At 37.0% G+C, this 17,160-nt stretch overlaps 1 protein-coding gene across 4 annotated transcripts; it reads right to left on the reverse strand.

Annotated features, from left to right (window-relative positions):
- Positions 1-2,425: 2,425 nt before the first annotated feature.
- On the reverse strand, positions 2,426-4,918 carry LOC121764740 (probable transcription factor KAN4). Of its 4 annotated transcripts, none has more exons than XM_042160759.1 (6): positions 4,346-4,918; positions 4,190-4,266; positions 4,073-4,109; positions 3,769-3,889; positions 2,805-2,895; positions 2,426-2,714 (listed from the first exon to the last, which is right to left on the reverse strand). In XM_042160759.1, the coding sequence occupies exons 1-6, from the start codon at positions 4,707-4,709 to the stop codon at positions 2,670-2,672; spliced, it is 735 nt and encodes a 244-aa protein (XP_042016693.1). In that variant the 5' UTR covers positions 4,710-4,918; the 3' UTR covers positions 2,426-2,669. The 4 variants fall into 4 exon arrangements, with proteins under 4 accessions (XP_042016693.1, XP_042016691.1, XP_042016692.1 ...); XM_042160757.1 differs by having other exon boundaries at positions 2,426-2,727; XM_042160758.1 differs by having other exon boundaries at positions 2,801-2,895.
- Between the last annotated feature and the right edge of the window lie 12,242 nt (positions 4,919-17,160).

A 17,160-nucleotide genomic window follows, 5' to 3' on the forward strand; every position in this document is an offset into this window, starting at 1 on the left:
AGAAACCCTTGATCTAGCAACCATCTTGTTGCAAAAACAATCAAGGATCAAAGCCACGGCCAAACACCACACACCTAAGTCTCCAGCACTACAAGAAACCTCCACACATGGCCAAGTGCATCTGACCAGAAACAAGGGGTTTCTCAACACTCAACTCACTCACTCACTCAATGTATACACACGCGCAAATGAGGGAGAGAAGAGACCAAAACTCTCAAGCTTATTGCTCGGAGAGAACACCGAAGAAGAAGATGGGTAAACCCTAGTTTCATCACTCAACACCGAGAGAATAAGAGTGAGAGGCAAAGTCAAGAAGTGAGGAGAGAGGGAGCTGTTGGAGTATTTAAATGACACAGCCCAAACATGACAGTAGTTAAATGTATAAATGAAAGCCTATGATTTGGTAGAATAATGGAAATACAAAAATTGCATGAATTTTTTTCTAATTCTTAAATTATAATACTTCCTGCGTCTTATAAAAATAGTTTTCTTTTTCTATTTTCATCTATCCACGAATAGTACACTTCTTTTTCCATTCTCTACTAATAACATTCCAATCGTTTTATCTTTCTATCTCTCTCATATTTTACCAATTTTACATTAAAACTCGTGTCCTGCACAAAATCTGTATTTTTACAGGACGATAGTGTATTACTTTTCTTTTGCTTAATATTTTTATACAAAATACATAAAATCAATTATCACCGATTGTAATCAAGAGGTGTGTTAATTGCAACAAAGTAAACAAATTAGCTATGAATTCGTGCAACACATTGAGAATGGTTTTAAAATACTAGTAGTAAATTGAGTCCAAAATTACTTGATTTGATTCGTAAATAAACATTTTTTTAATTATATTATTCCGAAAACAATAAGTAAATGTTTTACGGTAAAGCATTTAAGTTATTCTTTATGATCTCGAGATGATCACATTCTTTAGCAATGGCTTACAAGTAATTAAAAAATATTACTACAAATATGAAAAAAATACACACAGCAAAATGTTAGAGTTTGTGTACTAGAAATCACCTTTCGAGTGATTGAATACTGTAAAATTATATATGTTATTTTCCAAAGGAATGAAACAGATTATTTTTGTCATAATGTTGTTATGTTTTACATTTAATTGATGTTTATTGCATATTTAAATGTATAAGCAACGTAACAAAATCTAAGTCTTTGTTTTAGTAGACCGGTTGTGGGCGTCGTCCACTTTAAGATAACACGGTCAGTTCTGAATAAAGAAAAATAAGAATTTCACAACCTAGATAGGCCTAGACTACCTATCGTGAAAGGTTGCAATGTCAGTCCGCATATTTCTAAGCCTTACTGAAATAAGATGACATTGGTGTGGTATATCACTGAATTGGATCTAACACCAACACGAGTCTTTATGATACCTACTGAAAGACGAGGTCTTGATAATTAATTTCTTAATCAATATACGTTAGCATTGAGCATACGGTATTGATTATGCACTACTTTGACTTACCAAGAGGTACGGATTTTTCGCAACCCAAGAATCCTGGTATATTGGGTAGTGGTGATTAATTTCTAGTGGTGCTAGGATTGCTATTATATTGAATCGTGCGCAAGGTGAGACTCATTTGATAACGTCCACAAGAGGAGTTCGAAACAAGGTTTTATTATTCGTAACCTAGCTAATTGGAGTTTGATTACTCTATGATTAATAAATAAGCTTTTCTTGCTAAGTCCACTCTTGGAGATAATAATATGTTAATTAATTAAGTCCATAGCAGACATTGATTAATTAATGGACGTTTCTATCTTAAGTGCGGGAAATTGATGACAAACAAATGGAAACCCAGAATACTTGTAATTTCGGAATTGGATGGGCAGTGCAATATTACTTCTGTAGTGGTTGCTCGTAATATTCCAATATAACCTTATATTAAATTGTGGATTCAATTTAATTGGGGGAGGCCATATCCAAATTCTTCCATATATCCTTGACTGTGCCCAATATGTGACTTAATATAAATAGGAGAATAAAGGAGACAGAAATGACACATTATTTTCTCCAAGAATTTTCGTCCCCCTCTCCTTTAAGCAGAGGGACGATTTTCAGCTCCCTCTGTGAGCAGTTTTCTCGTTTTTATTTGAGTCCTAGTATTCTGGTAAGATCAGCCCACACTGATATCAGATTACAGTCCAGGAACCAGTCAGAATATCCGTGGTTTAGTACTCAAGATCTTCACGTGAAGAAGGCGCTAGCTATCTTCGATTCTTTGGAGAATCAACGAGGTAAATTGGCTAATTCCGTAGTAAGCATGATTTGGGTGTTAATTGCGCTAAAGCATGTTTGAATTCAAGTTATGAGCATGATACATGTGAGAATTACGCTAATAGAATTTGTCTAAATAATTTACTAAATAAATCAGAATTATTATGTGATCCGTTAGAACGCAAGCTTTCGCTGCCAACCCCATCAAAAAGTTAATTAATTAGAATAAGTTTTACATGCTAATGCATGTAATTTTTAATACTAGCAAAAGTCAGCAAGAAAATCCTAGGTACATATTTTGTCTTGTCCATGATTCATCGCAAGGAAGAATTACTAATAATCTATTGAAATCAAAATAATTAACACCTAAGTAGGGAGCATTCAGAGTGGTCCATTTGCCAGATTGATCTTCCAAGCTTAAATTCTAAATCCACCAACACATCAGCAGGTGAAGTTTTGCCCACAACCCCTACATCATATTCCTACATTCAAAATTCAATTCAAATTGAATTTACAATTAGCTACAAAATATTTCATGAATATTCACGTACATACCTACCTTAGATACATCAACTCCTTGTAGATAATTTTTTTGAGTGTCAACTTGGCTTGAGGGTCGCACTACAAGATCGTCTATTGATAATGGCCGTCTGCATAAATAATTGTATTAGGAATATAAATTAGTGTCTTTAATTGATTAAAAAATATAGTTACACATTTTTTTAGTGGAGGCTGTTCGAGTTCCGGCACATTCTTTATATTAATTATGCATAACTTTATGTTGACTTAATAATGCAGTCATTATCGATCAACCGTCCAAGATAGAATTCATTAATTATTACTCAATAAAACGCTCGTAGTTTCATGACCCCTACCATTTGGCCAAATGTCACCATAAAAATGCACTATTACATTATTATTGAGATTTGGATCTTCTGTTTGACTATTTTGAGACACATTGAGATTTGAACAATGAAACATGTAATTAATGGATTAGTCATTGCTTTGAGATGATAAATTAAAACTAAGACATGAAAACAACCGCATCCATACAAATCCTATATATATAGTGCCGTACTAGTTTATCTGTTTATACAATAATTCTCCGTAATTAAATTTGGAATATTTATTAAGAAAAGCTCATATTTGACCCTAAAATGCTAACCAAAACACAACTATAGCTTTTTAAAAATATTTATCCTACATTGTACGAAGACTCAAAGACCCCTTAATTACTATACATATACATACGAATATAATTATATATAAATTATAAATATTATAGAAACTCCAAACTCATTCACATTATTACTATACATATACATACAGATGTAATTAAATATAAATTGTACTATAAATATTATATAAACTCCAAACTCATTGTCTACACAGTGTTAACACATTGTAAAATTTTAAGATTTCGGTATCAACACATTGACAATACAGTGTCAATTAAATTTCAAGATTTCGATGTCAAAAATGTCGATGAAAGTGAAAGGAAATCGAGAGAGAAATGCAGTGACCTGTGAGTGTGTTGGAAAGTAGTGTTGTTATGCAATGATAATAGGCAAAGTGGTGGTGGCGCAATCACACTGCACTTATCCTCATCTTCGATTCTTGTCGTATGCAGTTTCAGTCCAATTTCTGCAAAAAGAAAATGATGGGCAATGCTTTTATTTTTGCAGATGAAAAATAATTCAAAGAATTCGTAATTGCAAGTCAGTCAATTATGCTTCTTCTGATAGCAAACCTTGTCGCCCCTAAATGCACAAACAAAGAGAATAATGAATGGAGAATATATATGTGGGCCCTCTCTCCAATTTTTACCTGTTCCTTTGTCATTGCTCTTCACTGTTCTGTACATCTGCCCGCCGATTAAAAAAAAAATTAAAATGATGTTCGGTTTACTAGATAAAATAATATTTAATTAAATTTACATCGTACCTGCAAGTGGCTCTTCACGTGAGCTAGCGTTAGATCCTTCACATTCATCAACTCGAGCACCGATTTAGGAGTTGCTCCTGCAACATTATACACAAAAAAATAAATAGATAAATAAATAAAGCGCGAGATAAAATAAAATATTGCTAAATGACATACGTTCGTGGCCGCCGAGAAGCTCGACGGCGTGCACGAAATGGGCGTGGAGAGTGGAAGTCCATCTCATTCGCGGCGCGCGGACATTTTTCCTTGTGGATGATCTCTTGAAGTCTCTTCCTCCGTGCATCAGAGGCCGATGATGCTGATGACGGTGGCGAGGTTGGCGTTTTGGATCCAACCCTAGCCGCAAGGTGGGTTCGGGTTTAGCAACTTGGTTGGTGTGGAAGATGACATTTTCGTGGCTCAAATCGCTGCCGCTGCCGCCGCCGCTGCTGCCGGAATCTGCGGTTGAGCTCGTCGGTGGACTGATGTGTAAGGAGAGATCGGGCGCGGCCGAAGCGTTGTTTGAGGTGGAATAATACATGGGACGTGGAAATGGGAAGATTTTTTTTTTTTGGAAAGTTTATACTTTGGGAAGAGGGAAATGGATTAGGGAGGCTAAAAGTAGTGTGAGTATATATCATGAGTACCTTATCATTTGCATGTTTTGTTTAGAGAGAGAGATTGGGAAATTTTGTTAATAAAGTAGTATTAGAATGAAGAGTGAGAGACGGGGGAGGGAAGTGGAGTGGATTAGGGAAGAATGGTTGGTTTTCGAGAAAACAAATACTCTCCCCGGTCTTAATTAGGGAGTATTTGACTGGTTCGGATTTTAAGACTTTTGTTCAAATTTGTAAAGAAAAATGGATGGAAAAAATTTAGTAGAGATAATAAAAGTGAAATAAGATATTTATTATGATCTGGCAAAATAAGAAAATACTTCTTCTGCCAACTATTTAAAGAATCATTTTTACTCGGCACACATATTTTATGAACTTGCTTGACTTTGAGATAGAAAAATAAATTAAGAAAGTAAATGTGATGTGATTTATAGTATTTATTTTATAATGGATTGTGAGCGTAAAATAATTAGTGTAATGTGGGATTCGCATATCAAAAATGAGAAAAATTAAATAATTATTTAAATGACAAAATGATTCTTTAAATGTTGAACCGATGAAATATGAGACATTTAGTAAAGTAAGACTGATAAAATTTTACTAAAAATGAAAACACCTTTATTTCTACTTTATTACATCTCTCTTACTTTATTTTTTCAACTTAACACAAAAAAATAGTTGCATAAAATCTCGTACAGCTCAAGGAAATGTCATCTTTCTTGAGAAGGAGAAAGTAGTATTCTTTATAGTGATTGGAACTCCCACAGCCACATATCTCTAGTAGCAATAAATTGCTGGATAGTGACAAGGCCTCTTATTATAGTCTCATTTTCCTATTATTATACTCCCTCCGTCCGAGAAAATATTCAGTGGTCCTTCCACACCTCCATGACACTATGAGGTGGTATGTCCAACCAATTATTTATTGACAAATAGGAATTTTACATCACTTTTATTCAATGATTTTATTTCTCTTATTTATTTACATAAATAAATATGTGTGTATATAACTAAAAATTTTACAACATAAATTAAAAAAACGTATGACTATAATGTAATTTTTTTATCTTTTTTTAGTGCATGTAAACGGTTATATATTCACTCAGATAGATTAATATGAAAATAGATTTAAATTTTACTAACATAAATTAAAAAAACGTATGACTATAATGTAATTTTTCTATCTTTTTTTAGTGTATAAACGGTTATATATTCACTCAGATAGATTAATATGAAAATAGATTTAAATTACAGTCATGCTTTATATATAATACATATATGTATAGGGATGTATTCATTTCCTTTTTGTATCTTTTGTTTTTTGTTCTTTTTATTCTCAGCCCCACGATTTTGTCATCTGACGGTTAGATTGGTGCCACGTGTCATTTAATAATGCAGATTTTCAGTTGAATAATGCACACCGACTAATAATGCACCATTATAGTGTAATAATGCAGATTTTCAGTTGAATAATGCACACCGACTAATAATGCACCATTATAGTGTAATAATGCAGATCATCTGGACCGTTGATGAATGAGATCTAACGGCCCATATTAAGAAGAATAAAGTATCTAAGGGATGAATAGGAGAATAACGCTCCCATGTATATATATATATATATATATATATATATATATATATATATATAATTAATAAGAAAAAAGATAATCATACCCATAAAAAAAATACCTGGAAGTGTTAGTAACATTTTATTTTTTTATCGACGGTACATATAAGTTGTTATTATTATATTATGTGTAATATATATGTACATATATTTATTTATGTATATAAAAGTAAGAAAAAAAATTCACACACATAAAACAATATTAACAAAATGATGTAGGATTACATTTTTAATTGCGATACGTATTGGATATTATTATTATTGTAAGTGCAAATATAAATATGAAATATATATAAAATCTGAAAATATATTGGTAATATCCATATTTATATTATGTATTTTCCATAAAAGTGGTATAATGAATGTTTCCTAAATAATTGCATGTTTAGTTGGATATGTGCCATTTTAAATTCCTACTTGTCAATAAATAATTGGTTGGACACACCACCTCATCATGCCATGGTGGCGTGGAAGGAGTACTGAATATTTTCTCCCTCCGTCCCTAATAATTCGTCACCATTTGATCCGGAACGGGTCTTAAGAAATGTAATAGAAAGTGAGTTGAAAATGTTGATGGCATGTGAGTCCTACTTTTATATATTAGTTTTATAATAAAATGTGAGTGTGAATGAGTTAGTGGAATGTAGGGTCCACTATAAAAAATGGTAAAAGTGGAAGGTGACAAATTTTTAGGGACGGATGAAAAGGAAATAGGTGACAAATTTTCAGGGACGGAGGGAGTAGTATAATTGTAATACCAGTACTAATACTTTTATGGCGAGGAATATTCTTATACTATGTTTTTAATTTTGTTTATCCTGCTGGGTCCAATACCAGTGGTGCAAACCTGCCTTCTCCGATTCCCACTCCACATGAAATAATATTGTTTTTTTTCATCAGATTTCGGAAGTTTCACTAACTTAAGTTCAGGTACATATATACTTTAGTATAGGTTACCGCAATTGACATGAAAGAATTTATTTTCACTAAAAGAAAAGAAAACAATTAAGAATAACTTGGTCTCTGGTCAAATGACCTTGAAAATTGGAGATTTTCAGCGTCCCGACACAAAATATATTCATGAAAACTGAGCAATCAAATTACAAAAACTTTCCCGAGAGTTTTCAAGAAATTTGAAATCGAGATCCTCTTGAAAAATTTAAATCCATTTAGAAGAATTCAAAGAGAAAAAAATACGGAGCATGTATGTTGAATAGTTTGATTATCAAGATTCATTTCAAACACAATCGTAAATGCAAATCTATCAAGATAACTTTAACAATAAAACGATTAAAATTAGGCCATGTTTGTTTGACATGGATGATGTAATAGGAAAGTAATCTAGTTCCCAATTAATAAATTCCTCTATCTAGTGAAAATGTAAGATTGAAGATGTAAAAATTTCAGGAGAGTGATATTGTGATAATGATTTTTTTTTTCAAAGTACATAATGTTATGAATGCCGAATATCATTATGTCACATTATTGTAATAAGTGATAAGCTTGGGTACACGTTATAGTATTATTTAAAATAATTAATCATACCTCACATATTGTAAATAATCTAATGTTTTTAACATAGTGAATTTGGAAGTGAGCATTTACAAGATTTCATAATAACCTTTGAAAAATTTACGCCTTGTGCAATAACATTCAACGACATAATGATTTGCTATTTTTTCAATTAACACTACTCTTTGAATATTGCTCTATACGATCTGGTAATTCATGATACTGAGTTCTTTCAGTTATAATTATTTGTTGTTGGTAAAGGTTGAACTCATGACCTCTCTTCTAGTTAAGAAAACCTCTACCACTCCACCACATGGGCTCATTGAACAATTTGAACATTAAATATTTTTATACATTAACCATTAATTTTATCTACAAAAACTAATAATTCATTTTAATTTTATTATTCTTTAATATAATTGTTAATTATAATATATATAATTATCATCCTTTATATTTTAATGATGTTCTACTTACCACCTATATTATTATTAGTACCATATAAGATTCATTATTTACTATAAATAAATTTTTTATATTACATACTTAATTTATATACCCTAGCTATTGACATTAATGAATAATCTTATCTAAACTAATTAATAAGTACTTAATTCGTATTTAATTATATATTATTTTACGAAATAAATTTTCTTAAATTAATATAAACATTATCTATTTTAATATATGAAATATTAAATTTTTTATCTAGACTAACTAATATTAAATATATATATTTGAATATATTTACTAAATTTTAATATTATTTATATTTATACATCACTAATTATCTATAAGGTTTAATGTTTTGTGATATATTATTAATTGTAAATCATTTACTAAATTTAATATATTTTTATATATATTTGTAACAGTAAAACGGTTAGACCGGTGGTTCGACCGGTTGGACCGGTTGAACCGTGAAACAGTAACGTCGCCGGTTCGCTTGCCGGTCCGGTTTTTAAAACATTGGTTTAAATAAAACAACTACTATCTCCATTCTGCTGGATGCGTTTCTTTTCGGCATGCGATTTAAGAAAAAATTATGTTAAGTGAGTTAAGTAAATGAAGAATAAATTAAGAAATGAAAAAAGGTAGAAAGATGAAGAGATAATAAAGTAAGAGAGAGTGAGATAATAAAGTAAGAGAGAGTAAAAGAAGTGAGAAGAAATGTATTGACTTTTATTTAAAAGGTAAATGACTCCGCTATTATAGAACGTACCAAAATGCTTAAATGACTCAACTATTATAGAACAGAGAGTATGATTTTGAGTAAACTTAATTTTAATCTTTCATACATTTATAGTGAAATTTATAGCTCGTGGCAAAAGATCTATAAATTCAGCACTGAAGATACCGAAATCAAATAAATCTCTAAAAATTCCTCGATTTTTAAGTATTTCATCTATTATGGGATGGGAACGGATAGAGTAATACTGTGATTATTGAGGTAAAGAAAGGTCACGATCCACCGACAGAGGACATAACATTAATTGAAATAGTGTATATTCAGTATAACTGGCCCTGGTGGTATGTTTGGAGTAAATTGTGCGTGGAAAAGAGGAGAATTTGTGTGGTAGTACGAAAGTAGAAAGGGTCTAGTTTTGAGATTTTGTAATATACTCATTACTCATTATTATATTGTGGAGTATATAATGATTGTAAATTGAAAGTAGAAATAGGGAGACAGACAGTATGTGCGTGGGCGTGGCTCATGGCTGAGGGGTCACGTCATTCAAAACGGCGTTCATTCCGCTGATTCCTTCCTTAATTTCTTTTTTTTTTGTCTTCTCTCTCTAATGTACACCAAATCATATTCTAGTTTTTAAGCAACACATGTGTGTCCTCATTCATTCTCCTCCACCGAATCATAGTGAATTACCAATTTATCTTTCATTTTATTATGTGTAAATATTATTACTCCACATTTAACGTTGGAACGAGTTTCGAGCCATCAATATCAATCCTGTCCAAAAAAAAGAAAGTCCCATCTTTCCATATGTGCTGTGCACCAATTGCAAGAAGAGCTGTCCACAAAAAACACAAGTAACATAGAGAATATAAGTACTTATTTTCTCTACAATAAATATTCTCATTTTATCATTTTCGAATATCCATAAAAAATAATCTTATTTCTAAAAGTGAAATATTTCCCTTTCGTATCTTATCTACTTTTTCTATCTCTCTCCCGTATTTTACCCTTTTTATTTTCTCTATTTCTACTTTTTTTCCTTTTTCTTTCTTACTTTAACAATTTCTTATTAAAAACTATATCGTTTACAAATTAGACTATTTTTTTGAATGGAGAGAGTATATAAACTTAGAAAACAAAATCGATTCAACCAAAATTATCGGTTGAGTTTTAGTTTGGTTGAGCAATGATTATGTTAAAGTTGAAATTGTCAAATCCAGATTATTTAGCTTGTCAAACTACTCCTCTCGCCCTACAAATTTTGTTATCGGGCATGAGATATAAGAAATATAATAAAAGGTGAGTTGAAAAAGCACTTTTGTATATATTAATTTTATAATAAAATGTGAATGAGAATGAGTTGGTAGAATATGAGGTTTACGGTCAAAACTGACAAAAAAGTGAATTGTAACAAATTTTGTGGGATAAACAAAAATGAAAAATTGTGACAAATTTATAAGATAGAGAGGGAGTACTTAGATTGCTATTTTAAAATATGTATATAGTCGCTATTTTCTTTAGCATAAACTGATGGTGACATGTGCATTTAGTAACAGAGCGATAACAACTTGGATAACGTGGAACGACATATTTGACCAAACGGGAGAGAGTAGAGAATGAGAAAACATTAATATTTGGAAAATGAGAATAAAATGGATGTTTTGGAAGATGAGAATAAAGAGATTTGTTTATAAAATTGAGAATAAGATGGATGGAGAAGAGGTTGAAATATCTCATTTCCCGGAGAATCTAGAGCGCATCAGGCGCTGACCTTCCCTACTAAATAACAACTTTATTTTGTTAATCAACACCTCTGTAATATTGTTGTATTTAATTCCTTCTATCCGGTCGTATAAACAAACAATTTGATCACACACTAGTTGCACTATTTCCATTTTATAAATTGAGTTGGGATTAGCTCAACTTAGACATGTATGCAATATGGAAGATTGTAGATTAGAAATTGTTACAAGTTGAGTATCTAATATATAACTATAAACTTGGAAGGGCAAGTTGAATGGAAGAGAAGACTGGTGATTGAAATAATTATTCAATGCTACCATTAGAGACTATAAATGAATAAATCAATTCTAGATCAATTGATGATGATAAAGTAAAAAAAAATAGTCACTGCTTGTTAATATAGAATAGAACTTTATACAAAGAGGTGAATTTAATAGAATAGATTATTGAATTTGATTTTTAATGTAGTGTTTGTAACTATTTCAACTTTTATTTTATCAGCATCCAAGGATGATAAATATATTAGCCAATTCACTCCAACTATTTTCGTATCGTGTATTTATACTGATTTTTTGTATAGTGTTTAAAACCATTTTAATAGTTAGTACATTATATAACGAGTTTTCAACTATATATTTTGTTTCCAAATCAGCATCCAAGGATGAAGAATATATTAGTCCATTCACTCCAACTATTTCATATGCATTTCTAAATTTAAATGAGTATTTTCCACATACTACAAATTAAATATAATAAAATTGAAGAGGTAGAAGAGCCTCTACGAGGATCACGTGACGCGAGGAATGCGGATGCGAACTTCGACGTACGTGCGCGGACGCGGTGGTGGAGGAATATTTGGACACGGTGAGTGAATATTGGTGTTATAGATCTTTAGTGCAATTTGAAATTAACATATATCTAGGCATAAAAACCAATTGCAAAAATGAAATACACACTAAAACAAAGGAAATTACCGAAAAACATCAAAACAAACAAAAACACCAAAAGTTACATGAGGCAAAGATCGTTGATGATGTCACGCAAAACGAAATACTTTAATTAATTTTGGAAAGTGAGCAAAAAGTAATTAAAATAAGATATGTAATGGTATATACTAGTAACGAAAAATTGTGACTCATACCAGACATAACAGAGGGATTATGATACGGGTACATCGGCAGCTCAAGCAGAACAGCAGCTGTCTCCGCGCGAGGACGGAGAACCGGAGGGAATAATGGTGTCGGAGTTGAATTGTGAGACAGTGGAACGAGGTAGACCGTCGCCAAGGGAGTCGAACAAGCGTGAGAGGCCAAGAAGGAAAGCTGGGCCACCAGTCAGATTTGGCGACTTCGTCCCCAAATAAGGCGGCACTTAGAATAGATAATTTAATTGTTATTTTTGGATTTATTGTTTTGTTTTTATTATTACTTTGAACAATTGGGTCGAGCAATCTGTTACGGGTTTTTTTTGTTGGTTCTTTCCCGTGCCGTAAGTCGAACCAACCCTAGGGTCCTTAGAATTATAAATAGGCGCTGAAATCATTAATAAGATCAATTTGAAGATTTCGCCTATTTTTGTTTCTTTTACGCTTTCTCTGCAAACCCTAGCGGTCGACGAGATTTCGCCTCCCGGGACTTCTACATTTTATCTTCCAACCTCGCGTTGAGAGGATTACTCATAACAAATTGGTGCTTTCACTGAACTCATGGATGCCATAGTTTCGGAGGTTGGACGTTCAACCGGGATGCTGGTAATCAGGTCTTCCGTTCCACTGAGCAGCGGCGGCAGCCCATCGGGATCAGCCATACAAGGTTCAAATCCAGTCACAATGATGTTTGAGCATATTTTGGCGTCTTTGGCGGGTTTTGAGACGCGCATGGAAGATTTTGATCGGCGTTTGGTCCCACCACGGATAGAAACGACTCAGAGCTTGGGTCTACCACCGCATTGGTTCACAGATTCTCTACCACAATCGATGCCTATTCCTGTTCCCACCCAATCTGTGGTGACCAGTATCCAGCAGCAGCAGCGTAAGGCGTGGGAGCAGTCGTGGTCGATGGAGGGAACAAGCAGGGGGGACAGCACGTCGGGTCCTGCCCCGCCGCTGCTCTCTATGGCGAGCCAGTTTGGTGGATTCGCACTGGACCCCAGTCGGGTTCGGGCCCCATAACATCATGGGAACCGCCGGGGATGGCTCAGACGATGGCGCTGTCGTCGGCACGTCAACCCACTTCTTGGGATAATCCGGCATGGCACAATAATGGAGGTCAGAGATCATGGGAACAGCCCCGCGATGTGAAGATGAAACCCCCGTGCTTCAATGGTACTGACGCGGTGAATTGGATTGCGAGGGTACAGTATTATTTCGATCACCTAATGATGACCGAAGCCTTTCGCCTCCATTATGTGGTGATGCTTTTTGAAAATCAGGCGACAGAATGGGTGTTTAATTATCGCACTAGTAACCCGGTGGTATTGTGGAACGATTTTTTGGATGATGTGCGGCATCGTTTCGATCCTCAGAGCTTTGAGGATTATCTGGGCCTAATTGCTAAACTGGTGCAGACAGGATCTCTGGCAGAATGCAACGCCACTTTTGAATCCATGCGGAACCGGATCCCAAACATTCCCGAGTCTACTTTTCTGCCAATTTACATCGCATGCCTTCAGCAACCAGTTCGGAGCTAGGTCAAACACCAACACCCGCGATCAGTGGCAGCAGCGATGGCATTGGCTATTGAGTTTGATAGCAGTACCGACAGTTTGGGAGCTCCAGCCGGCCCCCAGCGTCGCAATTGGACTCCGAGAGACCCAAAGGGCCCGCCGTCGGACCCAAACCAGCAACAACAACAATCGCAACCGGCGACCAGGCCAGTGTATGCACGAGGCCCCGAATATTCGAAGTTGCCGGTCATTCGCTTGACGACAGCGGAACGTGCAGATCGTACTCGCCGGGGGCTGTGCGTGTATTGTCAGGAAAAGTGGGTGCAGAATCATGCCTGTAAACGCCCTATTTTGGCATACATGGGTGGAGATGAGTCAGAAGAGGTGGAGGAGTTAGAGTCTCCTTCCGTGACTCAGGAACCAGACGTGATCACGGCGGATCTCCCCCACATATATGCATTGGAGGGTCGTCAGAGGCCGGAAGCAATGGAATTACGGGGGACCATTGGAGCTGACCCGGTGGTAATTCTGGTAGACACGGGCAGTTCCCACGATTTTTTGCACCCTAGAGTGGCGTAGAAGTTGTCATTGCCTTTAATGGCAGTGAAACCGTTTCGAGTTTATGTGGGTAACGGTGCATCATTGGTGTGCTCCCACGCTAGCCTGCAGACCCGAGTGGTGATTCAATCGCAGGTATTCGTGATTGATTTACATATCCTGCCTATTCATGGTCCAGACGTGATCCTCGGCTTGGCGTGCCTGAAGTCCTTGCGGCGGGTAACGGGTGATTTTATTGACGGGACGTTGGAGTTTGTGCACAACGGAGTCCCGATTTGTTTGAAGGTGGCTTTCCCCGTCGTGCAGCGCCCCTCCCTCAGGAGCGTCGCGGTCCTACTGTCGTTACAAGGTGCGGCCGAGGTGTTTGAGCTGGTTTCGATCCCCAGAGTGGAGGACCAAGACGGCGGGGCCGAATTGTCACAGTTTCCCAATGATCTAGACCCAATGGTGTTATCAGTCCTGCATTCCCAAGAGACTGTGTTTCGTGCTCCGACGGGTGTGCCACCCTCTCGCCCCTTTGATCACAGAATTCACTTGCTCCCGAACTCCCATCCAGTCAATGTTCGCCCTTACCGTTATCCCTATTTCCAGAAGACGGAAATCGAGAGACAAGTAAAGGATATGTTAACCTCGGGGGTAATCAGGCCTAGTTAGAGTCCATTTTCATCACCAGTTCTGCTCATTAGAAAAAAGGATGGCTCATTTAGGTTCTGCATTACTACAGAGCTTTAAATACTGCTACGATACCGTATCATTTCCCGATACCCACATCCGATGAATTGTTTGATGAGCTGGGGGCAGTGCGTTTTTTTACCAAGTTAGATCTGCGCTCGGGGTACCACCAGATCCGAATGCACGCGGATGATGTTTTCAAAACAGCCTTCAGGACGCACGATGGTCATTTCGAGTTCCTTGTCATGCCGTTTGGACTTACTAATGCTCCGTCCACTTTCCAGGCGGCTATGAACACCATTTTTAGATCCTTGCTGCGTCTCTTTGTCATCGTCTTTTTTTATGACATTTTGGTCTACAGCCCGACATTGGAGTCCCACGTTCGTCATCTACACGAGGTACTCACAATTTTGAAAGCTAATATGTTTTTTGTTAAGTTGTCCAAGTGCGTCTTCTGCAGCTTATCAGTCGATTACTTGGGGCATTTAATTTCGGAGGGCCTGTTGAAAGCCGACCCGGAGAAGATTGCGGAGATGGTCGCGTGGCCAGTTCCATCGTCTATCAAACAGTTACGGGGATTCTTGGGACTTATGGGTTAGTACCGGCATTTTGTCGCGAATTATGCCTCCATTGCCGGCCCTTTAACTGAGTTGTTGAAGAAAGACGCCTTTGTCTGGACGCCGGCCGCGGAGGAGAGCTTTGTGGCTCTAGAGGCGGCTATGACGTTAGCTCCGGTGTTGCGCTTGCCGGATTTCACCAAAGTATTTTACTTGGAAACAGATGCGTCAGATTTTGGTGTGGGCGCGGTTCTCCTACAGGAAGGCCACCCCTTGGCATATTTGAGTAAAAAATTGAGTTCGCGTCGTCGTGTGGCATCCACTTATCATAAAGAGTTGTATGCGATCGTTGAGGCTGTTCAGAAGTGGCGGAAATATTTGTTGGGTCACGAATTTGTTATTCGGAGTGATCAGAAAAGTTTGAAGAAGTTATTGCAACAAATCATATAGACCCCCGATCAACAATTTTATGCCAGAAAATTAATGGGGCATAAGTTCCGTATAGAGTACAAGACCGGAGCATCTAACAGGGTGGCAGACGCTTTGTCATGCCGGGATATGGCACCGGAGGTCGACTCGGAGGACCAATCGCGATCAACGTCTACGTTGCAGACGTTGGTGGCGCATCAGGTACCAGATCTGTTGGAGACCTTGCGCGCAGAGATCGAGGAGCTGGAGGAATTGTTACACCTTAGGGCGCTGATTGCGGATGGCAAAGCAGGAGCACATTTGTCGTACGTCGATGGCTTGATATACTGGGATCGACGCCTCTATGTGGGCGAGCACTCTGTCGTGAAGAAGCCTTTGCTTCAGGAGCATCAATCGACTTCGTTGGCTGGTCACCCGGGTGTGGAACGGACTTTTCGCCGGATTGCGGTGCAATTTTATTGGAAGAATATGAGGCGAGATGTGCAGAGATTTGTTGAGGCTTGTATGGAGTGTCAAACGACAAAATATTCGACACAAAAACCTGTCGGGTTGCTGCAACCTTAGCCTATTCCTTCTCAGGCTTGGGAGGATGTCTCTATGGACTTTGTGACGAGCCTCCCACAGTCTAGGGGTTTCACGACAATTATGGTGGTGGTCGATCGACTGTCCAAGTACGCGCATTATGCGCCATTACCGCCATCTTTTAATGCTTTGCGGGTGGCGTATCTTTTTATTGAGACCGTGGTAAAGCATCATGGGTTTCCAAAGACCTTGGTGTCTGACTGGGATTCGGTCTTCTTGAATGATGTTTGGGAGGAGATGTTGCGTTTAAGCGGCACTAAGCTGCACTACACAACCGCGTACCAACCACAGTCAGATGGGCAGACGGAGGTGAGGAATCGGGGGTTGGAGCAGTATTTACGAGCGTTTGTTGTAGATAAGCCCAACAAATGGGTGAATTTTTTACCATGGCCTAAATTATCTCTAAATTGTTTCTTTAACGAGAGTGTGGGGACGTTGCCGTTCAAGGCTCTACATGGGCGTGACCCTCTACCGCTCGTCGCAGCTGAGCCGTCTCGGTTCACGCCTCCAGATGTGGTGACATTAATCAGACAACGGGGAGAATTAATTGTTGCGTTGCGGGCGAAATGGAGAGGGCGCAACAACGAATGCGGGCTTCCGCGGATAAACATCGACGTCATGTCGAGTTTGAGGTGGGGGATATGGTTTTGCTAAAGTTGCAGCAGTACCGGCAGTACTCTGTCGCCAAGCCGCTGTCCTCAAAACTGGCGCGCATGTTTTTCGGTCCTTTTGAAGTGTTGGAACGTATCGGTCAGGTGGCTTATCGCCTTCGTTTGCCGGAAGGTAGTCGGGTGCATAATGTCTTTCATGTTAGTCTGCTCCGACCATTGGTGAAG

This window comes from Salvia splendens, chromosome 14 (genome assembly GCF_004379255.2).
Source record: "Salvia splendens isolate huo1 chromosome 14, SspV2, whole genome shotgun sequence".
Lineage (NCBI taxonomy): Eukaryota > Viridiplantae > Streptophyta > Magnoliopsida > Lamiales > Lamiaceae > Salvia > Salvia splendens.

Excerpts from the sequence above, each read along its gene's own strand:
- LOC121764740 (XM_042160757.1), bottom strand. The coding sequence starts at position 4,709 with ATGTATTATTCCACCTCAAACAACGCTTCGGCCGCGCCCGATCTCTCC. Across the intron at positions 4,267-4,345 it reads GCTTCTCGGCGGCCACGAAC|GAGCAACTCCTAAATCGGTG; the intron begins GTATGTCATTTA and ends ATAATGTTGCAG. Across the intron at positions 4,110-4,189 it reads ACGTGAAGAGCCACTTGCAG|ATGTACAGAACAGTGAAGAG; the intron begins GTACGATGTAAA and ends ATCGGCGGGCAG.